Source organism: Aquarana catesbeiana, linkage group LG06, assembly GCF_042186555.1.
Source record: "Aquarana catesbeiana isolate 2022-GZ linkage group LG06, ASM4218655v1, whole genome shotgun sequence".
NCBI lineage: Eukaryota > Metazoa > Chordata > Amphibia > Anura > Ranidae > Aquarana > Aquarana catesbeiana.
In genome coordinates this window covers 364482920-364510515 of record NC_133329.1, presented here as the reverse complement: position 1 = coordinate 364510515, position 27596 = coordinate 364482920, and the positions used below count along the sequence as shown (strand labels likewise).

The window sequence follows — 27596 nt, the reverse complement described above, 5'->3', positions numbered from 1 at the left end:
GATCACCTGTCATGCATACTCATGGTGTCAGCCAAACTGGAGCTCATACATTATTCAGATATCTGATTCATTAGGGGCCAGTTACATCACAGAAGCACAAAATTACTTTTATTTTCACACAATAGCCTCCACTGTCTTCTGGGCTTTGCACCCTCTACTCAGTCTACAGAATCCAAAGCCTTTTTCTTTTTTGTGGATTGTGTGGCTTTCCCTCCCCCGGTCACCACTCTGACGCCTCTCCAGTCTCAGCCTCTTGTGAGTGGATATTGAGTGAGTGGAAAAAGTGACATTATGTTTGGGTATGTCACAATCAGGGGTCAGGCTCGAAGAACAGTTGCTATAAAAACCTAACCAGCAGGATAGATATACAAGCAGGTTCACTTGGTGGATGACGAGGGCTCATCTGAGGTGCAGGGTCTAAGTACTAACCGATGTTCACCAGAGATTCTGATGGTGGAGATGGATTTAGCTGTGTGTTAGTACCAGGTCGCGGTCCTCAGGATTGCCCCACCAGGAGGTGAGCAAGCCGGGGTCCAGAAGTCTATATAACAGGTAAGGATCAAACAGAAGCATAGTCAGTAAACAAAGGTCAGTAACGGATAGTTCCATGTTGAGATCAGGCAAAAGATCGAGGAATAAGCCAAGGGTCAGTAATGAGTGGTAGCAAAGATAGGGATAGCAGCAGGGAAGGCAGAGGGAGATATTGGCTGGAGAGAGCAACATAATCTGAAAAACAGGAAGTGCAGACGCAATGCTTAAATCAGGAAGTTCACGGGAGGAGCAAAGAGTTCAAGGTTCAGCAGAAGTCAAGGCAAAAGGCAGGGTTGTCCAATGGATCAGACAGGATGCTGTCCAGCTCCTGACAGGTTACTTGAAAACACACTCTGAGTTACAACAAATATGCCGTAGTTAATGATTACTTTTGCATTGACAATCCACAAGCCTTAAAAAAAACAGCCCTTAGGAAAGAATCTGTCTGGTTTTTGGCCTTGAAGGGGAACTCTGGAAACTGTGCCAAAAATAAGACAGGCATTTGTGATACAGGTATATTGTTGTTCAGTCGTTTAGTCGTGTCTGACTCTTCGTGACCTCATGGACTATAGAGCACCAGGCTTTTCTGTCCTACACTGCTTCCCAGAGCTTGCTTATTTTCATGTTCATTGATTCGATGATGCTATCTATCCATCTTGTTTTCTGCATCAGGGTCTTTTCTAATGAGTCCTCTCTTCGCATTAAGTAGCCAAAACTATATACATCAGGTATATACAGGTATATACATCAGACCAAAATGGGGGATAAATAAGGAGGAAAGAGGACCAGAGGAACTTTGTTCCAAAAGAGGGCAAATCAGGGGCAGTTGGGAGCTATACAATAGTTTACTTAAAGGAGAAGTAGGGCCAAAGTTCTGGGCCAAAGTGCCGGGAAGCTGAGCCAGCCGCTCCTGCCCCCTGCACAGCCTGGACCTCTAGTGAGTGCTGAAGGGGCAGAGTACAGAGTCAGTGACTGACAGTCAGCAGTCATTGATCGCTCAGTTCTCAGTCTTAGAGGTGGCGGGGGGACAGATGTTGCATTGGACCAATGCTGCATTCACCTAGGTGAGTATGTGTGTTTATTTTATTTATTTTTATTCCCAAATTTCTCTTTTAAAGTGTTAGTTTACCTGTAAAGAAAAAATTAAAAGGTTAGCTTCTGACTTGGTTAAATTGATGATAGGCAACTCCTATCCTCATATTGATTAGTGGTTCCAAATTAATAATAACTACTGCAGTAGGGAACAGACACAAAAGATACACTCAGCATCTTTCCAAATAACTGTTCTGCTTTATTATGACGCAATTGAAGGTTTTTATGCACATGATTACGTAGGTATCACATTAATATTACAATTGTACGTTTATGGTAACAAGGGGCGTTACATAGGCAGGCTAATTCTAATCAGGACTCGAAAGAATGTAAACATTTACTGAAAACATTATTAGTGCTGTGTGCACAGTGAGGACAGTGTGCAATACATACAAAATACAATACAATTATATACAGAACTTACAAATTTCCATTACACTTCTAACACCGTACACCCCCCCGGTCCTCGCTATACTTACCTCCGGCAATGCTGAGCTGTCAGTGCCCCCGCAGCCACTCCAGTGATCCAGGGATTTTAATTCCCTGCTCCTTTCCCTCTTCTCTGTGCAGCACTTCTAAGATGGACCAGAGCGATTCAGTGTGCCAGTGCTGACCAATCAGAATTGCTTTGGTTCATTCCAGAAGCACTGCACAGAGAAGAGGGAGAAGAGTGAGTGTCATGAATCTGCAGTAATGTTTCATGCCCTGTCTGTCTGCTTAGCTCTGCTCTGTGTATCAGCTTAGGGACCGCACTCTCACACCTACGTGTTTAAGTAATGTTCTGTCAGCATGGCTCCACCCAAGCCTCTAACAGGAAACACTATTGAACACTGTGCACTGCAAGCCAGCCTTGCCCGAGCAATAGTGTGTTTAGGCTCCCCTGTGTGTTTCTTGTCATGTGCTCTTCATTTTATTCCATGTACCGACTTTGGCTTGTTCTCCTGACTATCCCTGTCTGCTTGTTACCCCGACCTTCAGCGTGTTCTCCTGACCATCCCTGTTTGCTTTTACCCCAAACCTTGGCTTGTCCTTTTGACTATTCCTTGTTTCCCTGCACTGCTGCTTCCTCTCCATCCACCAGAGCCTGCCATGAGCGTGAGCTGGGAGATCCTGGGGGGCGCAACCTGGAGTCAACTGCAGCGAAGTCCATCCTCACCATCAGAGGCTCTGGTGAAAACCTGCTGGCTCTTAGACTCCACGCCCTTGAGAATCTTATGCTCTAGCTCCCTGTTAGATCCATGTTGGCGCTCAGGTGGAGCTGCTTTCCTGAACCACCCAGAGCTCCATTCGCAGCACTCAGCCAAAGGGTCCACAAGCTTAGCACTGCGCTCCTGACCCCAGCGGTGTGCATCTGTTACCTGGCCTCAGGTGACCTGACAGTGGGGAATTCAAATCCCTGGACTGCTGGAACTGGCACACTGACAGCTCAGCATAGCCAGAGGTAAGTATAGCAGGGACCAGGAGGGTGTGGAGGGTGTACGGTGTTATTTCACCTTCACACTTTTTCTGTACATTTAAACTAACTTTGCACCTTGTAGTGTTGGAGCAAGCTCATCTAACTGCCAACTGGTTGTGAATTCTGAGAACATTTTAAGTTATGGAAGGTTTGTTTCTGGAAACGTTGCAGGTATTAAAAACAGACCACCTTTATAATAAAATTTCTGTTCTTGTGAAATAAATCTATATGGATAGGCAGCATTTAAATGTATGGCGTATGACAAGCTTAGACGTTCCAGCTCAGCAGAAAAATGTTCTGGACATAAATCTATAAGAAATATGTTTTTCCAAAATCTGATCCCTTCCATTCTTATCAGTGAAGACCGCGGTCTTATCAAAATGCAGAGCTTTTCTACATATTCACATCACACATCGTTTACCATTTGTGTGTATAACTGAATATTTACAACTGTTCATGAAAGTTTCAAGTGATATTAAACTTTTATTTGACTTTTAGATCTGGCAGTGTGGTGGATCGCTTGAAATTGTCACATGCTCGCATGTGGGACACGTCTTCCGAAAGGCCACTCCCTACACCTTCCCCGGTGGGACAGGTCACGTGATCAATAAAAACAACAGAAGGCTGGCGGAAGTCTGGATGGATGACTTCAAAGATTTCTTCTATATTATATCACCAGGTAAGTGTCTTGCATTTAAAAGAGGACTGAAGTCTAAAAGAAACTTTGGATATGTTTTTAAAATAAGAAGCTGTTGGGCAGGGATAGCCAAGCTCTCTTGATGAGAGTTCCTGACAGCCCCATAACCCCTTGAGCTGTTTTTTTTTTTCTATTTGTGTGTTTGGCTGCACTTAGGCTTTAAATTAACCCAGCATTAGGATCATCCGTTCAAATCTCAACCATGATGCTACCTGTATGGATTTTGCATGTTCTCCCTGTGCTTGCGTGAGTTTTCTCTGGATACTCCGGTTTCCTCCCACATATCAAATGACGTACTTGTAGGTTAATTGGCTTCCGTCTATTTTGGCCCTAGTATTGTGTATGTATGAATGTGAAACAAAGGGTTTTATTTACTAAAAGGAAAATCCAGTTTGCATTACAAGTACACTTGGAAGTGCAGGCACTGTAGATCTGAGGGGAAGATCTGAAATGAGGGGAAGCTCTGCTGATTTCTATCATCCAATCATGTGCAAGTAAAAATGCTGTTTTTTATTTTCCTTGTATGTCCCCCTCAGATCTACAGCGACTGCACTTCCATATGCACTTGTAGTGTAAATTAGATTTGCCTTTAGTAAATAAACCCCAATGACTTTAGATTGTAAGCTCCTTGAGGGCAGAGACTGATGTGAAAGTACAATTTACTGTATGTAAAATGCTGCATATATTGACGTGCCACAAAAAATACCTGCAATAAATAAAATATAAAATATCACCCTCAATCTAATTCCTAACATTAGTTTAGCTCTTCAATACCGTAGCCTCCCAGACGGTATTCCCGAGTGTGGTTCGGGGTTAAATTTCAGCACCATTAGCGGTAACCCCGAGCCACACTCGGGATTGCATTGCAGGATCCTGGGGCGGTATACTTGCCTTGTCCCCAGGATCCTGCGATGTCCCCCCCCGCTGTGTTCCCTGCGAGCGTCGCGATGAACGGGGGTGGAGCCTGGCGGCAAATTCAAAAAAATGTAAAAATCATAACAATACAGATTACAGTACTGTATGAAATCATTTCACATCCCTTTTGTCCCCAATGCTTTGTCCAATGCCCTGCATGCAGTTTTATATTATATATATACTGTTCTTTCTGCCTGGAAACTGGAGATTGTCCATAGCAACCAAAAAGTGTCCCTTTATGTCAAAAGTGGCTTTGGACCAGCTAGAAAACAGTGATAGTAAATTAGAACACTTGCAGAATTGAGCGATAGTGAATCATGGGGAAATTAATTTTATTATTATTATATTATTATTTTTAATAATTATTTATATGTATTTATTATATTATAATTTATGATTTTGTGTTTCAAACTTCATCATACCCGGGATATCTACTAGACTCTTGGTGGACAGATTTAAGTGTGTTATTGCTAAGAATTACAGGCTTACGATATAAAACGCCAAATTTCTATGCAAAATAATTGTACCGCTTTGAGACGCAAAAATCTGAAATAATAATACCGCCAGGGATGTTAAAGTGAATGTAAACCCTCACATATACCCAGTGAAGTGAACAGCCTCAGATGATACACAGAGATGAATCAAATCTCCCTACGTACGTTACTTGTATATATGCAGTCTTCAGCTTTATATACTATTTAGAAAGTATACATTGGGGGTTATTTACTAAAGGCAAACCCACTTTACACTACAAGTGCATATGAAAGTGCAGTCGCTATAGATCTGAGGGGGACATGCAAGGAAAGTAAAATACGGCATTTTAGCTTGCACATGATTGGATGATAAAATCAGCAGAGCTTCCCCTCATTTCAGATCTTCCCCTCAGATCTAAAGTGACTGCACTTCCAAGTGCACTTGCAGTGCACTTGTAGTGCAAAGTGGATTTGCCTTTAGTAAATCAACCCCACTGTGTTATTTTTTTCTTTCTTCCTGTTTCAGCAGTGGGAGGGCAGTCTGGGCATGCACTGTGTGACAGCTGATTGGAGGAAAGGCACAAACCCCCCTCCACATAGGCAGAGGAACGAAAATACTTTCAGGGATGTGCTGTGAATAGACCAGCTCTCTGCTAATCTATTTATAACACCCACCCTGACACATATTTCCAGCTGCTTTTGTCTCCCGTCTCTGAGAACTTGTCAGAAGTTATCATGCTGATAACAGAAGAACGGAGCAGCAGAAAGACACAGGACTTAGGGCTTTAGATAGAGATAAGTAAACACTACAGATATATGTGCCCAGGTCATATTTCATGAATCGGGTTTACATCTACCTTAACCTAGACAACCCCAAAAACTAAAGTGTCATCAAAAGTTTAGAGTCAATACTTAACATTCAACTTATTCTTACATTGTTGGCAGATACTCCAATGCCGATTCCTAATAGTCTTGCACTGATTCGTACTAATGCTAAAATCACAATGCCCAAAAGGGATCATCTTAGCCCAGGTGAATGCAACATCAAGAAAAAGTCAGTGATGGCAGCTCCCATATTTATATTCTGAGAGATTCCCTTTAAAGTGCCATTAAAGCCAGACCATAAAAAAAAAACTCTCATTACTATATAACACAGTATTCATACTCACAAAGCCACTAAATCATTTGTTTTGTGTAGAGTGAAATATACCTGGTCGACCCTGCCTTCAGCTGTCCCTCCTATCTTCTCTGTGTCCCCACTGCAGGTTCAGATTGTTTAGCCCAGGTGGTGTCTTCTACTGAGCATGCTCAATTTAGGTTCCCTTCTAAGATATTAATCTTCCCCTTTTTCTTATCTGTGCAGGGCACTTGAGTATAGAGTCACACATGTGGTCATATACAGAGTGGTGAATGACACTCCCCTCTCTCCTCCTCCATCTCATCATCCATCTTCTCCTATTGCTAAACATTATGGGGGTGGGATATAGTATGCTGATGGATTACATTCACTAAGAAACTCACAAAAGCTTAGTTTTATTATAAATCTGTATTAAATATATCAAATGTAATTACTAATACTTGTAAAGTAAAAAAGAGCCTTGGATGCAGATCCCATCTAAACAAAATAAAAGTTAGTGTCAATCATCTTTGACTCCGCCTACACCATGTTAATGCACAAAAATACACATAAGATTTATTGGGAGCTGTAAAACAGTTAAGTGATATTTATAATCTAATTTGAATTGCTCTTCTGAAACTGTTTCTTTAGTCATGTGACTGACACATCACCAATCATTGCTGGCCAGACTCACACTGTAGAGAGCACACATCAGCAGAGTAATAGAAGCCTCTCCCAAGGATCTTTCCCTGCAGATGCCAAAGAACAGGGAAAGATCACATGACCACACAACAGCGCTGCAGGTATAAGGCTAAAGGGGTTGTAAAGGTTTGCATTTTTTCACCTTAATGCATCCTATGAATTATGGTGAAAAAACATCCGACAATACCGGCCCCCCCAGCCCCTCCGTTTTACTTACCTGAGCCCCTAAACCTGCTGCGCTCGCCCCCGATTTCCTATTCGCCGCTAAACCTGGCCGTTGATTGGCTAAAGTGGATGGATTGAAAGCAGCACAGCCATTGGCTCGCACTGCTGTCAATCATATCCAATGACGCAGCGCGTCGGTGGGAGGCCGAGTAATACAGTGAGCGGCTATAGCCGCCGGGTGTATCACGGGAGCGTACCCGCAAGAACTCACCAAAATGCGAGAGAGCTCGCATGAAGGTGATTAGTTCTTGCGGGGAGGAGCTGAGACAGCCGCAGAGGGACCCCAGAAGAGCAGGTTCAGGACCAATCTGTGCAAAACGAGCTGCACAGTGGAGGTAAGTATAACATGTTTGTTATTTAAAAAAAAAATACAAATTATTCCTTTACAACCCCTTTAAAGTGGTTTTAAAGTCAGAAGGTTTTTATCCTAATGCATTTTATGTATTCTATGCATTAAGATAAAAAACCTTCTGTGTGCAGCAGCTCCCATCATCCCCTCTAATACTTACCTGAGCCCCATCTAGATCCAGCAATGTTGCAGGAGTGTCTTGGCTGCCCAGGACTCCCCTCCTCATTGGCTGAGACAGCACAGCACCATTGATTCCCACTGCTGTCAAAGTCAGTTGGCCAATGAGGAGAGAAAGGGGACGGGGCCAGGCGGCTGCTCTGTGTCTGAATGGACACAGGTAGCTTTGGCTCAGCTTGGGTGCCCCCATAGCAAGCTGCTTGCTGTGGGGGCACTCAAGAGGAGGGAGGGACCAGGAGCGCCTAAGAGGGACCCGAGGAGAAGAAGATCTGGGCTGCTCTGTGCAAAACCACTGCATAGAGCAGGTAAGTATAACATGTTTGTTATTTTTAACCAAAAAAAGGAGACTTTAGTATCACTTTAAGTAAGGAATAAGGATTAAAAAAATAAATAAAATGCAGTGGCATAATATATATATAATTTATATAAATGGTTTATGGAAATTTACACATCTCTGTTTAGTATCACTTTTATTGATGTAGATGAGCTGGGTTGCTCAGTTACACGAGACATGTGAAACAGACAATGATAATTATTATATTATAATATGAAGAATGAAAGGATATTTTTGTGTTCCCCTGTTAAAGAGCACAAGGAGCTCCTATCTACAGAAAACTATATTAGGGCGTCTTTTATATCTCTAAAGGAGATGAATATAGCTGCCCCCATGAAAGTTAAAATGGAAAGATGAACATTTCATAAGAAGATTTTCTTTTATAAAGCATTACATATGAAGGGTACCTGTATGGACATCATCATTTAAAAATTGAAAGCTGGAGTTAAAAGTGCCTTCTTATACTTTCATTTATATTCATGAACACCACAGGAGTCCTTATATCCAGGGGACTCATAATGCAAATGTTACCACTGAGTAAAGCAGACATCTGTGGCCCCGCACAGTGTGGTGTGGGCCCGGTTAGAGGAATTGATGGCGCCATAGAGGGACATGGAGGGGGAGGAGTATAGTGTATCAGACGACTGACCTCCTAACTGGCAGGATTCATTTGCATATTAAGTGCACAGCATTCTGGGAATCCTGGGGTGCGCATATGGCTGCTTTTATCATTTGCTTTTAGTTTTCAGTCTTTGATTAGCACAGGTTCACTGTAACAAGTCATAAAAGTCAAAGAAAGAAAGTGTTAAGAGTTCCCATATTTGAAAAGTGCATTGCTTCAACAGACTGAGGCAGAACATTACTTTGGAAAAGGTAGTTTTATGATTTCCACCCCACTAAACTAGAACTACATGTATCTGAAATAAGGGGAACTAAACCTCCAGTATGATTTTAGAAGAAAAAAAGCCCCCTTCTAGGGACAAGAATTAAACTACAAACTACAGACTCTCATTTTTTTAATTTTTATTCCAGTATATCCCTATTCCCCCTTATTTATATGTAATAGCCATGTAAATGTGATGTACACAACAACAGACTCAACACTCTATGTAGGAGGCATCTTTGTTAAAGCAGACCTAGAGGTTGATTTACTAAAAGCAAATAGACTGTGCACTCTGCAAGTGCAAGTGCGCTCATTTTCTGCTGAGATTAGTGAATGAGGCGAAGGCTATATCTAAAAATGTAATCCATGGCATTTACTGGTCACATGCAGACTAAGCAGCTCATTGCCTTCCAAGTGCATTTTAGGAAATTGATGTTACCGAGCTTCCTCTGTGTAACCCTTCTATGTATCTTACCACAGGAAATAATGCCTCAGAAAACTCTGCATCCCCTGATCCCTTATAAAACTCTCCATTCCCTGATCCCTTATAAAACTCTGCATCCCCTGATCCCTTATAAAACTCTGCATTCCCTGATCCCTTATAAAACTCTGCATCCCCTGATCCCTTAGAAAACTCTGCATCCCCTGATCCCTTAGAAAACTCTGCATCCCCTGATCCCTTATAAAACTCTGCATCCCCTGATCCCTTAGAAATCTCTGCATCCCCTGATCCCTTAGAAAACTCTGCATCCCCTGATCCCTTATAAAACTCTGCATTCCCTGATCCCTTATAAAACTCTGCATCCCCTGATCCCTTATAAAACTCTGCATCCCCTGATCCCTTATAAAACTCTGCATCCCCTGATCCCTTATAAAGCTCTGTATCCCCTGATCCCTTATAAAGCTCTGTATCCCCTGATCCCTTATAAAGCTCTGTATCCCCTGATCCCTTATAAAACTCTGCATCCCCTGATCCCTTATAAAGCTCTGTATCCCCTGATCCCTTATAAAGCTCTGTATCCCCTGATCCCTTATAAAACTCTGCATCCCCTGATCCCTTATGAATCTTTGCACCCCCCGATCCCTTATAAAACTCTGCATCCCCTGATCCCTTATAAAACTCTGTGTCCCCTGACCGCTTATAAATCTTGGCACCCCCTGATCCATAATAAATCTCTGCATCCCTTGATCCCCCATTAACCTCTGTATCCCTTGATCCCTCATAGACTCCTGTATCCCCTGATCTGTCATAAATCTCTACATCCCATGATCTGTCATAAATCTCTACATCCCATGATCCCTCATAAATATCTACATCCTACAGTCACTCATAAATCTCTGCATCCCATGACCATTGATAAACCTCTCTATTCTTCATACATTTCTGCATCCCCTGATCACTCATAAATCTCAGTAATACCCCAATCCCTTATACAACGAAGCACCCCCTGAATTCACATAAATCTCTGCATCTCCTGATCCATAATACATTTCTGCATCACCCAATCCTTCTTAAATTTCTGCATCCCCTGATCCTTCATACATCTCTGCATCCCCTGATCCCTCATACATCTCTGCATCCCCTGATCCTTCATACATCTCTGCATCCCCTGATCCCTCATACATCTCTGCATCCCCTGATCCCTCATACATCTCTGCATCCCCTGATCCCTCATACATCTCTGCATCCCCTGATCCCTCATACATCTCTGCATCCCCTGATCCCTCATACATCTCTGCATCCCCTGATCCCTCATACATCTCTGCATCCCCTGATCCCTCATACATCTCTGCATCCCCTGATCCCTCATACATCTCTGCATCCCCTGATCCCTCATACATCTCTGCATCCCCTGATCCCTCATACATCTCTGCATCCCCTGATCCCTCATACATCTCTGCATCCCCTGATCCCTCATACATCTCTGCATCCCCTGATCCCTCATACATATCTGTATCCGCTGATCCCTCATAAATATTTGAATCCCCTGATCCCTCATAAATATTTGAATCCCCTGATCCCTCATACATTTCTGCATCCCCTGATCATTCATAAATCTCTGCATCACCTGATCTCTCATAAATCTCTACATCCCCGGATTCCTCCTAAATCTTTGCATTCCTGATCCCTCATCTCTGCATCCGCTGTTGTCTCCTAAATCTCTGTAGTTACTTTTTCCCTTATAAATCCAGGTATCCCCTAATCTTTAATAAATCTTTGTATCCCCTGATTCCTAAAAAATCTTTGCATCCCTTGATCCCTCATACATCTCTGTATCCCCTGATACCTCATAACTATTTGAATCCCCTGATCTGTGATAAAGCCCCGTGCCTCCTACTCACTCATAAATATTTGAATCCCTTGATCCCTCATAAATCTCTGCATCCCCTGATCTCTTATACATCTCTGCATCCCCCGATCCCTTATAAATATCTGCATCCCCCAATCCCTCCTAAGTCTCTGTATTCGCCGATCCCTAATAAATTTCTGCATCCCATGATCCCCCATACATTTCTGCACTCCCTGATCCCTCATAGATTTCTGTATCCCCTGATCCTTCATACAACTCTGCATCCCCTCATCCCTCATAAATCTCCAATATGTTCTTTTTGTTTAATCTACTGGAGTGCATATATACAGTAACTAGCAGCAGAACAGAACAACAGAAAGCTATACTCAGAAGACCTCCTCACTAAAAAATACATTTAAAATTGTGTTTTTCTGATCTTGCTATTTGAAAATATTTTTTTCTTATGCATAAATGAAAATCATCTCCATATTTTTTTTTAGTAAAGTAAAAAAAAATCTTTGTTAGTTTAAAAATTATTCAGTCTAGCAGTGGAATAATATATTGCAATGCGGGAGTTTCACAATTCTCGGTTAACTTGTGACAGTTTTTTTGCATAATGTTCTGTTTTAATTACTGCAGGTTAAATAGAGTTTAAGCTATCTCAAGTAGGTTACAGATATCTGCTTTATTAATTAGCAGTGGGCCAGAGGAAAATATTTAAATACAATTAAATGCACTATTCAGTGCTCACTCGAGCAGAACTTGACTTTAAAGATTTCAGTGCAAACAGACTTCTTATCTTGAGATGCAGTACTGTATACACATTTACAATCCAACTATTTCCAATTGCACAAAAGTGAACAATATAAGAAAGCAAAATAACAATTTACAGTGCAGATTTTATATGAATAATGTCCCTTACAAACTCAGAGCAGTTAAAGTGGGTGTAAACCCTCACATATAATACCCAGTGAAATGAACAGCCTCAGATGATACACAGAGATAAAACACATCCTACTACATACATTTTACTTGTTTATCTGCTGTCTTCTCTTCTCTACATCCCTTCAAAAGGGCAGAATCATGTTAAAATCTGTCTTCATCTGCCAGGAGCACAGAGGAGGGGGCAGAGAGCTGCAGTTACAGTGTGTGGGAGCTGATTGGAGAAAAGGAACACACACCCCTCCACACAGCAGAAGAACTGTGTTCTGGATAGACAAGCTGCTTGCTGAGCTCTCCCCCCTTTCTCCTAGACACAAAATGTATCTCATATGTCGGGAAAACTTCTCAGAAGTGATACATGCTGATAACAGCGGAATGAAGCACCAGAGGAGAAATGACTCTAATGTCCCTTACACACGATCGGACTTTCCGCCAACAAAACCGTGGATTTTTGTACGAAGGCTGTTGGCTCAAACTTGTCTTGCATACACACGGTCACATAAAAGTTGGTCAACAATCCCGAATGTGAGAAAGCCAGTGCAGCTCCCTCTGCTTGATTCAGGGCATGCGTGAACTTTTGTGCGATGGACTTGTGTACACATGATCGGACTTTCCGACAACAAAGTTTTGCTGGCGGAAAATTTGAGAACCTGCTAAGAAACATTTGTTGGCGGAAAGTCCGACAGCAAATGTTCGATGGAGCATACACACGGTCGGACTTTCCGACAACAAGCTCACATCCAACATTTCCCGACGGAAAATCCGACCGTGTGTACGCGGCATTAGGCTTCATGTACACTAGCAACTCCTGGCAGCTCCTAAACTCAACTCCATAAATAGCCTATAAGGTTGATTTACTAAAGGCAAATCCACTCTGCACTACAAGTGCGCTGCAAGCGCGCTTTGAACCCCGCTAGCGGCCGAGGGAAGGGTTAAAACTTCAGCAGCGCTGCCCATTGATTTCAATGGCAGAGGCGGTTTAGGAGCGGTGTATACGCCGCTCCCGCACTGCCCCAAAGACACTGCTTGCAGGACTTTTTTTTTCGGGCCTGCAAGCGCATTGCCCCTGTGTGAAAGCACCCGGACTTTCACACTGGGGAGGCTTGAGAGGCTCTTTTTAACGCTAAAACTCCTGAAAAGCACCTTCAGTGTGAAAGGGGTCTTAGTGATTGGTAAGCTGTAATATATTGCATTTTTGTTTTGGGGGTTTAATGCCGCTTTAGGTTACTTTATGGCAAGTATTAAACAACTGCTGAATGGGTGGGGTGGGGTGGGGGGTGGGCATCAGGAAAGGGTTGGAGGGCATTAAGCTTTGCCTGGAAATGGGATTTAAGTGCAGATGTCTGAATGGAGCCTACAATTATCAAATATTGTCAAAGTAGTGTTTGTTTTCTTATTTGTACACTTTTGTAACAACATACACTGGTGAACCAGAAAGGGGGCAAAAGGGGACGCCTCCACTAGTTTATTAGTCATAGGGATAGAGTTTACTTGCCCCACATAGGTAAGGCAGGTACTTTGCATGTGAACTACTGTACCTCCATTGTTGTACTACTGGTACTGAAGAGCCAAATGGCACCAGTCATATAGGTAACCCTTGCCTATAAAGGCAAAAAGGCTGTTGGTATTAATCAGGGGAGGAGAGCGATTTTTTTTATTCATTATTTTTTTGTTTGAAAAAAGTATAAATAAATGGAACATGTTCAGCACCATGGATAGCACCATTCTCACATACTGTATTATGGAGTGCATTTAAGAGGCTCTGCCTCCGGACCAATAATTTCAACAAAAATCTTTGCATAAGATTATATGTGCATCCCAGATAACAAGGATAACTTGCCACAAATGTGTGGCTGTGTTGAATTGTAAGCATTGTTAACTTGTTGCACATTTTCACTGGCAAGTTGTACACTTGCAGAGAACTTGAAGCACAAGTTCTAGATGACACTTCCCCAATTTGTAGCAAATTTGTGTGGCAAGTCTCTAGTAAGAGCAAAGTTGCAGTAGCGTCTACAGCAAGAGCTCTGCAAGTCACAGTGCCCCCTGTGGTGGGATGACTATTGCACAACATAACTGAACCAGAACTTGCAGTAGACTTGAAGAATGCAAAAAAAGTTGATCTGTAACCATGCAATGCGGACTTGCTGCAATTGTGTAACAAACCCGTGAAACCTGTAAAGTCTAGCAATAGCTTAGCAAGTCATTTTCAAACTTGTAGCTCAATTGCTTGCTATCTGGGATGTAATGTAATATGCATGCATACATAATATGCATGTTATTTATGTGCAAAAGTGTTCCTTGTGTAGACATGGATGTGATGTCAGCCGCCCCAGCAGCCTCAGAACTGTAACCCAGTCTACACTCTATAGCAGGGGTGTCAAACTCAATTCTGATTGTGGGCCAATTCAGCATTATGGCTGCCCTCAAAGAGCCTGTTGCATATGTAGGATTAGATGCTAGATATCCAGAGCACCCCCACCATCCCTACATCACAGTACACCCTCCTTGCCTTGTGCTGCTGCTGGGAAGAAGCTGGGGGCAGAGCTAGGAAGCAGAAAGTGCAGGGTCTGGAGGAGGACCAGAGGAGGGCTGGAGTCAGATGCTAGAGTCTGCTTAATGCTAGGACCAGGAGAGGCGGAGATGAAGGGTCTGGTGGAGGTGTTCTGTTCTCCTCTCTGCTCCCGACTCCTGAGACAAGGTGGAGGGGGATGCCGCAGCTGCAGGAGAGGTGCGAGGGCCACATGAAATTGCCTGGAGTGCCAGATCCAGCCCCTGGGCCTTGTGTCTGACACGTGTGCTCTATAGTATTCCTCTTTGTTTCTTCCCTGGCAGCTACATAAAAGGTTATGCTGGGAGGGGAGCCTGGCCAGCACAGACAGTAAAAGTAGACGCTCCCAGAAGAGAAGAGGGATATGACATTCAAGGAAGTAAAGGGTTGTGCTAGGAAATAGACTCTTCCTGGAGTAGTCAGATTTTCTAGCAAGTTCAAAGGTGCATTGCATGTAAAAAAAAAAAAAAATAGGGAAAGGAAAAACACAGTACATAAGCATTTAAAATGCTTTTTATGTGTTTTTACTCAAAAGGGAATTTTCCCTGGAGCTTGGTGAATGTGGTGAAATTTAATTTTACAAATACCTAATCATGTGCAAGGACAGAATAAAAACAAAAAACGTTTTTGTTGCACATGATGGGACGATGTAGCTTACTCAGAAGTGCTTCACATCATTTATTGGGAAAATTCCCTTGCAACATGCAATTTCTCTTGCAAAGGGAACCGCCTCATGTCTTTAGTAAATCAACCCTAGCGTCACTCTTAGCTAAGACATTTGCCACTTTACTTTTCTAAATTTTTGAGATTTCCCTTTTACTAGCAGCAAACCCACCACTATAAATTTGGTAAATATTGTTGGCGAATGTACATAGATTTGACCAGCTTAAAGTGGAACTTCACTCAAAAAGTGACTTACCGATAATTCTCTCCCTCCCCTCTCCCTAGCCTGTAACTGGTTGCAGGGTTTTTTCGGGGGAGGAGTACCATTTTTTTTATTGGTAGCCAATCCCACTTCTGCAATCCTTGCCTTGAAAAAGGGATCCTGTAAGGTCCTATAAATGTCAGTTTGTGATGCCTGTTACTTTGCGTGAATAAAGGACACGATTATTACTATACCTAGGTGTGCTGGTGAAAATTCTTATTTTATGATGATTGTACGGTGGTACCATCTACCAATGAACTACAGCACCCTAAATAAATGTGTGGTGCCCGTAAGGAGTGAGATGGATACAGCAAAACTTCTCTAGGTGAGGATGACATGTTCACCAAACCCCCCTCCCCTCCCACAGCCTCTTGGGAGTCGTCACATGTCTCAGGAGGCTTGAGGACCACACGTCACCGTACAACACGCTATCTTATGATGCGCATTGGGGAGCTGGCTGTAATTCATCAGGATTCCCAAAATCCAAGATGGTGGCATCAGCAACCCGCAGCAGTGAGAAGAATCAGCTGTGTGAACACAGTGGTGGAATCTATAGACAGGTAAGTACCTGTTTTTTAAAAGTCAGCAGCCCAGTGTTTGAAGCTGCCCACTTTGAATTAGCGATGTTCCTCCTAAGGCTGGGTTCACACTTATGCAAATTGGATGTGGGTTTCCCCGCATCCAATTCCCATGATAGGAGAGTGTGACCGACTCTCGATGGAACTGGTTCACACAGCGCTGTGGCGGCCGCAGTCTGCATTTGGAAAGGTTCATGTGCGTCTTTGGCTCCGAATCGGGTACAAATTCAGGCACAAATTCGGACCTGATTCACACCCGAATCAGTGAACAGGGATGCACTGAACCCCCTGCTGAGACCCGGGGCCGCAGCATGTGTGAACCCAGCCTTAAAGAGGAGCTTTACCCTCCCTGTATTTTTTTTCTTCTCCCCGCTTACCTGATGCTGAGATGGCAGCACTTGAGATACCTAACCACATAGATGACCCAGCATTGTCCTGTTGAGATCCTCTTCCCTGCAGCCACCACTGGGTCCCAGGCCATCTTGTGCCTTTGTGACATCACTGGGAAGCTGCGCTGGCTCCTCCGGGTTCTGTGCAGCCTACTGATGACCCGCTGCTAGGCTCACCCCCTCCTCTATTAGTGAATGGGGAGGCATTCGGGGCTCCCGTTGCCTCCTAGGATATAAACATCAGGGCAGTCCAGATGTCCAGGGCAGATGGGGGGGGGGGGGTGCAGTCCAAAACAACCCAAAAAAAAAAGTAAAAAAAAAAAAACAAACAAACTAAAAAATCCTACATTTGTACAGTGAAGAGTGGGGGGTTGCAGAGGAGCCAAGTCACAAAAATAGGTGAAGATCCACTTTAAGTGTTAGACTCAGACAAGGAAACTAAAGACATATAGGGAGGAAATACAATTCTTGGCGACACGGATGGATGATCTTCACTTAACCATAGCAGCAGAGATGTCCATCAATATTAGTGATAATTTCCTCTCTAAGAATCCAAAGTTTTGATATACAATATTACTGGCAAAGCAAATTGTACAGGATATATCTATTTCTACTGTGAGATGTTTGCTAAGCACATAACAAAACATATGTTTATGCCATTTTATTATAGCTATGATGAGCCACTGTAGCAGCAAATGATTAAATTATGCACAACTCCTGGTTAGTTAATAAAAGAGATACTTGGCAGATATTTCTGCAAATTATTAAAAACACGTTAAATAGTGATTTATTTTTCTGTGTTTATTGATCATGTCACTCCTTCTGCTTGCTAAGTGTGTATTGATTCATGCCTGGAGGAGTACAGAGCAAATGTTTATCTATAATCAATGAAAATTAAATCCCCACTATCCAGTGTAATTGTGTGTTCAGACTCTAAATTAGCACTGTTACTATTGCTTTTTTTGACTTTAAGATTTTAAATCAGAGTTTTAGATACACATGTAGAAAGTCATTAAGAAAGTCATTGTAGAAATTAAAAAGGTTAACCTTGTAGTAGGGTTCACCCAGCTCTGCAAAGGCTAAATGCTCATTTTTGTCTAGATGTACTAGATTAGTACTAATTAAAATTTGTATTATTATACAGGATTTATATAGCGCCAATGTTTACGTAGCTCTTTAAAGAGGAAGTAAACCCTGATGAGTTTACTTCCTCTTTGTTTCCCTGCAAAGGTAAAGCATAATGGGCTACTATGCATCGCATAGTAGCCCACTATGTGTCACTTACCTGACAAGGGAGCCTGCGATGTCACCGCTGTCCCTTCTCCTACGAAGCGTCCATATTTTTTCCGGGTATCGCGGCTTCGGTGATGTGATTGGCCGGAGCCGCGATGACGTCACTCCCACGCATGCGTGCTGGTGCCGCCACTAACGACATGATCGCCGTTAGAGACGGCACACTCAGTGCGCCTGCGCGCCGTTGACATCGGTGCCTGTCTTTTGGAAATATCTCCTAAACCATGTAGGTTTAGGAGATATTTCTTGCACCTACAGGTAAGCCTTAATCTAGCCTTAACTACAGGTAAAAGTGGTCTGTAATGGTTTCTCAGGGTTGTGGGTGGGTTTTCAGCATTCTCACTTGCAATGCAGGACTACTAGTCCAGCATTGTAAATGATGACATCAGAGTGTGACCACCCAATGGAGCACTGAAGAGAAGTGGCTTCAGGGGATTGGTTGAGCTGGAAACCTGTGGAAGGGAGGGACATGGTAAGTAAAACTGCTTTTTAACTCACCAGTGTACTGCCTTCCAAACATGTATATTGAGCTCACCTGGTGGATATGCAAAAGGGTCAGTCCTTTTTGATCTATAGGCGTAGCCTGGTGGGCTTGGATACTCCAAGAGCAACAACTCCTTGCCATAATTTCCAACTCTGTTACTTTATAGCTAGAAGTTTTGAGTTGGAACACCTGAAACTCCCATCTAGAAAAGAACAGAGTCTGGAATTATAGCAAGGAGATTGCACTTTTGGAGTTTCCATGTCATATGGGAAGCCAAGGAATGAGCCACCTTGGCTTGTTCCAGTCACTCCTGTTGAAGTTTAGCATAAATACACAAACATTTGATGGACTTGTGTCTTTTTTCAACCTCGCCTACTATGTAACTTTGTAACTATGTAAAGCTAAACCCCTTAGTATGCCAATCCGGAAACTCAAGGACAATAGAGTTCTCACCAATAGAGTTCCCCATGCTTGACTCTGATACCAATACTGTCAAATATTGTTTCTTCCAAATAAGGAAGAAGGAAATCAATTTGTTTACTGTCAGCAGTGACTGAATGACAAATCAGTTCAAATCACAAACAAAGAAAAAAATGTAACGCTCGAATGCCCCCCAAATCTGTGTCAGTCAGATCAGCATATCAATAGAATGGACAGATTCAGCTTATCAGGCTCTTGTAGACTTCAACAAAATGGTGGCCGTCTGAACATCAACACCGACTCCCTACTGCATAAATGTGAATGAGATGGGTAAAAAATGGCTTCAGCTCCTGTTCTCCACCTGTAGAGAAGTTCTCAGATGCAATTAACTCTTTTTGGGGCTTAATCGTAGAGCCATTTATGCAATAGGAAGTCGGTGTCTGTGTGCAGACGGCCATCATTTTGTTAAAATAGAACCAGATGTAATAATTACATCTAACATATTAATTATTATTGAAATTTTAAAAGGTGTTTTTAATCTTTTCAAGAATATAACTTTAATTAAAATAGGGTCTGGTGATCCTGCCATGAAGGCCTTTATTCAGGCACTTTCTATTATGTACAACGAAGAGAGAAAGACTTGCTTGGATTCCCAATGAATAGGTGAGGTCTCGGTACCCAGACTCTAATGGGGTTGATTTACTAAAAGCTAATTGTATTTGCACTTTGCAAACTGCAATTGCACTCTGCAAGTGCAGTTGCTCCAAAGCTTAGTAAATGAGGTAAAGCTTCACTTTGCAAAGAATACCCAATCACATACAAGGAAAATTACAAAAAACAGCATTTTTGCTTGCACGTGATTGGATGATGGAAGTCAGCAGTGCTTCTGCTCATTTACTAAGCTGTGGAGCAACTGCAATTGCAGAATGCAACTGCACTTTGCAAGGTGCACAGTCTATTTGCCTTTAGTAAATCAACCCCTGAGTGTTTTCCACTCACTCAAATTGAAGCAATAGCTGGAATAGACAGCCGGAAACCCAAAATACCCAAATGCGATAATCTTTATTTGTTACAGGGTGAGAACAGAATGAAAAGGCTGGCGCATTTTGGCCCGCAGCTTTAGTCACAGTTATTGCTATGACTAAGGCCACGGGCCGAAACACGTTAACCTTTTTATCCTGGACTCGCCCTGTAACAAATAAAGATTATCGCATGTGAATGTTTTGGGTTGACGGCTAAGTATTTCTGCTGTTACTTTCTTTTATGTGGTCACTTACATAGTTACATTATTAGTCAGGTTGAAAAAAGACCCTATCACTGACACCACTTGTCGAGACTACAAGCTGTCTGTGCCACCAAACTTTGCTCAGGCATAGTCCACTGTTGTCACTAGAAGTGGCTTTAAAAGTTTATTGGAGATCAGCAGCACTCAGATGCAAAAAAGAGTGAAAAAAAAAAAGGTGAAAAAAAAAGCACTTAATGATACCCAACAAATAAATTATATCTAATTATGGCTTCAATCTACTTTAATGGAACAGCAGTGAAGGTACTTATGATATTTTTAAGACAAAGTTGAAAAACTAGGACTTGACTTACTTTAATGTATTTAGAAAGTGTTCTTCCTTTTGCTCTAAGTGTTTGCCCACATTTTTCTGGAATTTGACTTTAAACTTGCATCTCTCAGCAAATACAGTTAAATTTCATTCGGATTGTTTAACTTATTTCAATGTCTTTATTATGGAATTGGCAGTGTTACTGAGAACTGCGTTAGCTATGGAGATCTATCACGTTCTGTTTGATTGTTCTGCCGAGATTAACGCTATCTGACTAAATCTATGTATCACTTCTACTTGGCACAGCTTCAGAAAGTGTATTTGGAATTCAACTTCCAGGCTACTTAGCTTTATGATTGAAGTGGCGCTTGTCGATTAATCAGCCCGCGTTCCCCATAGATGGACTGCAGTCACTTCCATAGAAGCTCTTAATATTCTGCACCTACTAAATATTTTACTCGTCAACCTAATGCTGTGGAATTGGAGGATAACGGTCTACCTCTTATGGGTTTTCACTATTTAAAATGAGAGAAATACTAAAACCCAATTGCATTGAAGACTTGTTTGTATACTTGTTATGCAGTCACGGGATTTTTTTTTTTTTTTAAATGTATCAAACCCCCCAAAAAACAATAATTCAAAGCAGTTGTAAACCACTGCAGCAAAAAAAAGAAAAAAAATTCCCCTGTAAGGCAATACTTACCTTAGAAGGAAGCCCTCCAGTGGCATGCTGTCACCGCTGACAGGGCTTTCATCTTCCCCCGGTCTGCCTTCCGGGTTCACAGGCTCCGGCTGTATGAACGGCCGCAGCCACGGTGACGTCACCTTCGCGCATGCACGCATGAGCCCTTGGCTCTGGCACCGAGCTCTGAAGGTCCGCACGGAACGCTGAACCTTCAGAGCACCTTCAGATGCGTTGGTCATGTCACTGGCTGCATCCAGTGTGAATATCTCCAAAACGGTGCTATATTCATTTTACCTACAGGTAAGCCTTATTATAGGATTACCTGTAGGTAAAAATCACACAACGGACTTTACTACCACTTTATCCTCCCTGGCGGTATGATTATATCTGATTTTTGATGCTGAAAGCGGTACATTGTTTTGTATGGAAATTTGGCGTTTTATATTGTAGGCCTATCATTTTTAGGAATAACTCACTTAAATCTGTCCAAACAAGAGTCTAGTAGACATCTCGGGTATGATAAAGTTTGAAACATGAAATCATAAATTATAATAAATAACTATAAATAATTATAACAAATAATAATATAATAATAATAAAATGTATTCAATAATGTAATCAAATCAAAAACACTGAAATTTGCTCAGTTGCAAAATTGTCGCTGTCATTACTTTCAGTGTTTGATGACGAATTTCCCCACAAATCACTATCGCTCAATTCTGCAAGTGTTCTAATTTTATATCGCTGTTTTCTAGCTGGTCTAGAACCGCTTTTGACGTAAAGGGACACTTTTTGGTTGCTATGGACAATCTCCAGTTTTCAGGCAGAAAGAACAGTATATATAATATAAAACTGCATGCAGGACACTGGACAAAGCACTAGGGACAAAAGGGAGGTGAAATAATGTGATACAGTAATGTATTCTGTAAGATTACAGTGTACTGTATGTATTATGTTTTTTTTCACTTTTTGAATCTGGCGCCAGGCTCCATCCCAGTGCATCGCGACACTCGCAGGGAACGGAGCTCGGCACTGTGATACATAGAGCGGAGACACGGCTCGCACACACAGCAGGGAGACATAGCTGGATCCTGGGGACAAGGTAAGTAATTTTGCCTGGATCCTGTGATGCGATCCCGAGTGTGGCTCGGGGTTACCGCTTTTGGTAATGAAAATTCACCCCGAGCCACACTCGGGAATACCGCCAGGGAGGTTAAAGTGGTGGTAAAGTCCTTTTTGGTACTTGTACCTACAGGTCGGCCCATAATAAGGCTTACCTATAGGTACAGTGAATATCTCCTAAACTTGCGGTGTTTAGGAGATATTCCCAATTAATTTTGTAGCAAGTGACGGCACTGGCATATGGTATGCCAGACCTTCAGGGCTCCATGCCGCAGCCAACGGCTCCCACGCACATGCGCAGGAGTGACATCATCACGGCTCCGACCATTCATGCAGCCGGAACCCGCAAACCCAGAAGGAAGACCGGGTGAAGATGCCGCTGGAGGGCTTTATTCCAAGGTAAGTATTTCAGCATGCGCTAGTATGCAATGCATACTAGCACATTATGCCATTGCCTTTGCAGGGGATTTTTTATTTTTTTTTGCCAGCTGCAGTTTACTACGGCTTTAACCTCCCTGGCGGTATGATTATTTCAGATTTTTGATGCTGAAAGCGGTACAATTATTTTGCACAGAAATTTGGCGTTTTATATTGTAGGCCTGTAATTCTTAGGAATAATTCACTTAAATCTGTCCAAACAAGAGTCTAGTAGACATCCCGGGTATGATAAAGTTTCAAAAACGAAATAAAAAATTATAATATAATAAATAACCATAAATAATTATAACAAATAATAATATAATAATAATAAAAATTATTCAATAATGTAATCAAATCAAAAACACTGAAATTTGCTCAGTTGCAGAATTGTCGCTGTCATTACTTTTCAGTATTTGATGACGGATCTCCCCACAAATCACTATCACTCAATTCTGCAAGTGATTCTACTTTATTATCACTGTTTTCTAGCTGGTCTAAAACCACTTTTGATATAAATGGACGGTTTTGGTTGCTATGGACGATCTCCAGTTTCCAGGCAGAAAGAACAGTTTTTATAATATAAAACTGCATGCAGGGCACTGGAGAAACCACTAGGGACAAAAGGGAGGTGAAATAATTTCCTTGTCAAAAGAAGTTTATTGAGTATACAATGTTATAAAGATACATAAAGTAAGTTTACAAGGATCTATAAAGTAAGCTCATTGTTTTACAGTAGGGTTTATATAGGTAAATATCATGAAGTTTCAAATATTAAACATTGGGTTCACGTAAACCTAAATTAAAGATATATATCATTTCCTTAGTTACTTTTGTAGGTATTTAAATGATTTATACCTACTATACATATTGTTTACAAGTAGAGTGTATATAGGTCAAATAAATTCTGATAATGAGCTTTAATCGTAAGGTGGAGAAAAGGAAAGAGAAAGAAGAAAAAGGATTGAAAGGTAGAGGTATGGTCCACAAGGTTGTCCCGCTCGTCAGTTTATTATTTTTTTTTAGTTCTCTTTGAAGCCTTAGAATAGGTGTCTCTGTAAGTCATTTAATCTGTTACCATGGCAACAGGACAGAGTCATTGAAGTTTGACAGGAACTGTTGTTTTATCCAAGGATGCCAAAGTTTTTCAAATTTTGGAATTTGATTTTGATCGATGGCTACCATCTTAGCATGGGACATTGTATTATTCATTCTGTGAATTGTTTCTGCTAGTACCAATGTAGGAGATTTCCATGCCTTGGCCACTGTTTGTTTTGCAGCCGTTATTAGTTGGATCATAAGTTTGAATTGAGAGAGTGTTAACCATTCCGGTTTTAGATTAAGTAAAGTTAAATATGGATCTGGTTGTATTATTTTGGATTACTGGGCACGTCCACCATATGTGTAAATATGTGCCTATTTCTGGGCATCCTCGAAAACAAAGAGCTGAGGTATTAGGTGAATATTTTGCCACTCTAGCGGGTACAAGGTACCAGCGAGTTAGGACTTTATAATTTGTCTCCAGTGCTAAGATGTTGGGTGAAGATGACTTAGATGTGAGCCATATGTTAGACCATTCCGTGTCTTCTAAAGTTCGTCCCAGGTCCTCCTCCCACCTCTGAACGTAAGAGGGTCTATTAAGATTTGCTACTCCATATAATTGATTATAAAGTGATGAAATTGTACCTTTAGCAAATGGATTTTTTGTACAGATTGATTCAAAAATGGATAATTGGGATAATGGTGTATCCCCCTTTAGGAATGGTGTATAGAAATTTTTGATTTGGAGATATCTAAATATCTCAGAGTTTGGTAGATCATATTTTTCTCTAAGCGATGGGAATGAAAGGAATGATTTAGATGCTATGAAGTCATTTAGTGTCTGAATGCCTGATGTTGTCCAAGCTTTAAAAGAATTTGGGTAGATCCATGCCGGATAAAAGGCTGGATTTCTGATAAAAGAAAGGAGAGGATTGTGTGGAGATTGTAACTGATATTTGGTTTTTAGTTTATCCCAGAGAGATAAGAAGTGTTTAGTTATGGAATTATGAATTTTAAAGCGGTCTTTAGGATCAAGCCATAATAAATTTGATATTAATAGAGGGTCATTTTCTGAAGCCTCTATAAATACCCATAATGGGATTTCCTGTTTTGCATGGTATTTGGACAGACTGGCCAAATGTGCTGCTCTGTAGTAGTTAGTAAAATTAGGGTATCCCAGGCCTCCTTTATTTTTGGGAAGATGTAGTGTGTGTATAGGTATACGTGGTTTAGAAGAGCCCCATATAAACGAAGTTGCTCTTTTTTGTACTATTCTCAAAAAATAGGAAGGAATTGGAATAGGGAGGACTCTGAATAGATAAAGCAATTTGGGTAGAATAGTCATTTTGATTGCATTAATCTTCCCTATCCAGGATAAAGGAAGTTGCGACCATTGTTTTATTAGATTTGTGATCTGTCTTAATACAGGAGGATAATTGGTTGAGAATAAGTCAGAATGAGATGCTGTTAAATGAATTCCAAGATATGGGATTGATTTTTCTGCCCATGTGAATGGGAGTGCAGCCCTAGCCGGGATCAATTCCATGTTTGTGAGTGAAATATTAAGCACTAGGCATTTCTTAGGATTAATCATAAGGCCGGATAGGGCTGCAAATCCATCAAGAGCTGGTATTAAGTTAGGACCAGAGACCTGTGGTGATGATAGAAAAAGTAATATATCGTCTGCAAATATACATAATTTGTGTGTAATACCTCCTACTTCAATGCCAGTTATAGTTTGGTTTGTTCTGATGTATTGGGCCATGGGTTCGAGTATAAGGGCAAATAATAAGGGAGATAATGGGCAACCCTGTCGGGTACCTCTTTCGATATTAAAGGCTTCAGATTTGTATCCAGCATATTTTATATAGGCTTTGGGTTTATTATATAATGCTTTGATCCATGTTAAAAAGTGGGGTCCAAAACCCCATTTTTGTAATGAATATTGCATATATTGCCAGGATACTGTGTCAAATGCCCTCTTAATATCGAGAGATAGAAAACATAAAGGGATTTTCCGTTTTTTAGCAAGATGTGCCAATAACACTGCCCTGCGTATATTATCGCCTGCCTGTCTATTTGGCATGAAGCCTACTTGATCTCTATGTATTAATTTTCCTATAATGCTATTGAGGCGTTTTGCTATTATTTTTGCTAATAATTTAATATCGAGGATTAACAGAGAGATAGGCCGATAATTCACACAGGAAGTATCATCAGAAAGGGGTTTTGGGATCATACAAACAATTGCCATTAGTGTTTCTTGCCGAAAAGAATGTCCATCTAGAAGTTTGTTAAAAGTTTCAGTGAGAATGGGAGAGAGTATTTCTGAGAATGTTTTATAGTATAAAGCCGAGTAGCCGTCTGGGCCTGGTCTTTTGTTAAGTTTTAGGTCTTTTATGGCGTTAGCAACTTCATCTATAGTTATAGGCTCATCCAAACTGCTTTTTTGATTCTGAGATAACTCAGGTAAGGTTATTTTTGAGAAGAAGGATTCAGCCTCTGTAGGATTAAATTCATTGTTTGTCTTGTATATAGTTGCGAGATGTGAGTGAAATTTATGGACTATTTTAACTGGATTACAAGTGTAAACATTTTTTGATAATTTCAAACGTATTGGTTTGAAAGATTTGTTAGTTGAATTTAATGTCCGAGCCAAATATGTATGAGGCTATAGTAGTGTATACTGCATTATGGTCAGACCACGGAATCGGAATTATATCTGATGCAATAATTTCTGGTATCATTCCTATTGTTAGAAAAATATGATCTATTCTGGTGAAGGTTTGATGAGGGTGCGAGAAATAAGTGAATTTCTTTTTCATTGGGTTACTTTCTCTCCATGAATCTACCAGATTGTATTTGGAAAGAAGTTGAGAAAAAGGTAATCTAGAGGTTATTTTGGATGGTGTAAAAGGTGATTTATCTAGAAATGGGAGAAGGACCTGGTTCGAATCCCCACACATTATCACTGTTCCTATTTTGTGTGTATTAATCACTTGTAATATATGTGAGAGGAATGGTGTAGGTTGTTTGTTAGGAGCGTAGTAGGAAATCACCGTGATTGCTGTATCCATTATATAACCCATGAGTATCAGGTATCTACCTTCTGGGTCTTTAATTTCTGATGATAAGGTGAATGGTGTGGATCGGTGAAATGCAATTAGAGTTCCCCTTTGCTTGGTACAGGCAGAAGCCGTGTAAATTTGTTGATAAAAAGGAGAAATATATTTTGGAGTAGAATCTTTGGTGAAGTGTGTTTCTTGGAGGCATACTATGTGAGCCTTCTTGTTATGGAAAGTACGGAAGGCTTTGGTCCTTTTTTGAGGGACATTTATTCCCTGAACATTCAGGGAAAGTATATTCAGTGGTGCCATGGCAATAGATCAAATAGTTTTGACTTACTTTTTGCTATGCAGAGCTGACTGCGCAGATCAACCTGTGTGGACTGAAGAGATGAATAGATAGAAAAGAAACCAGTGAATTCTGGAGTAAAGAGTAAACAAAAAACATATGAGATTAGATGATACATTGTATAAATTATTTTTTGCAAGTAATCACAATTTACCCGTGAAAGAGAATAAATATCTCTCTCAGGGGAATAAGTGCCTTCGTCACACTCCCACATAATATGGTTGGGAGAATGAGGAGGGCTAATGGGGGTACACGGATCTTTCGCTTACAGGAGAGAAGTGCTATGTCAAAAGACATCAAAATGATGTTTCATTAATTGGAGTGCAGAATATAGTTTTTGTTGAAATTATTTATTCCAGGGTGGTTGTATATGGTTAGTCTTGCCCTAGGCTAAATAATTCAGTTAGAAAGGTACTGTTAATAACTTTGGTATTGATGAAGATAGTTTGAATTATTTTGGGATTTTAACCCTTTTAGAGTAAACAATTACATATTTTATTCATATGTAACTGTTTAGATATGTTAACTCATAAAATTGAGGTT

General features: G+C 41.1%; 1 protein-coding gene across 2 annotated transcripts in view; it reads left to right on the top strand.

The window, feature by feature from the left end:
- GALNT13 (polypeptide N-acetylgalactosaminyltransferase 13) overlaps positions 1–27596 on the top strand; it is a 540125-nt gene that overhangs the window by 381684 nt on the left and 130845 nt on the right. For both annotated transcript variants that reach the window (XM_073634136.1, XM_073634138.1), the window contains exon 7: positions 3578–3758. In XM_073634136.1, coding sequence (XP_073490237.1) covers positions 3578–3758 — 181 coding nt within the window. The remainder of the gene's footprint in view (positions 1–3577; positions 3759–27596) is intronic.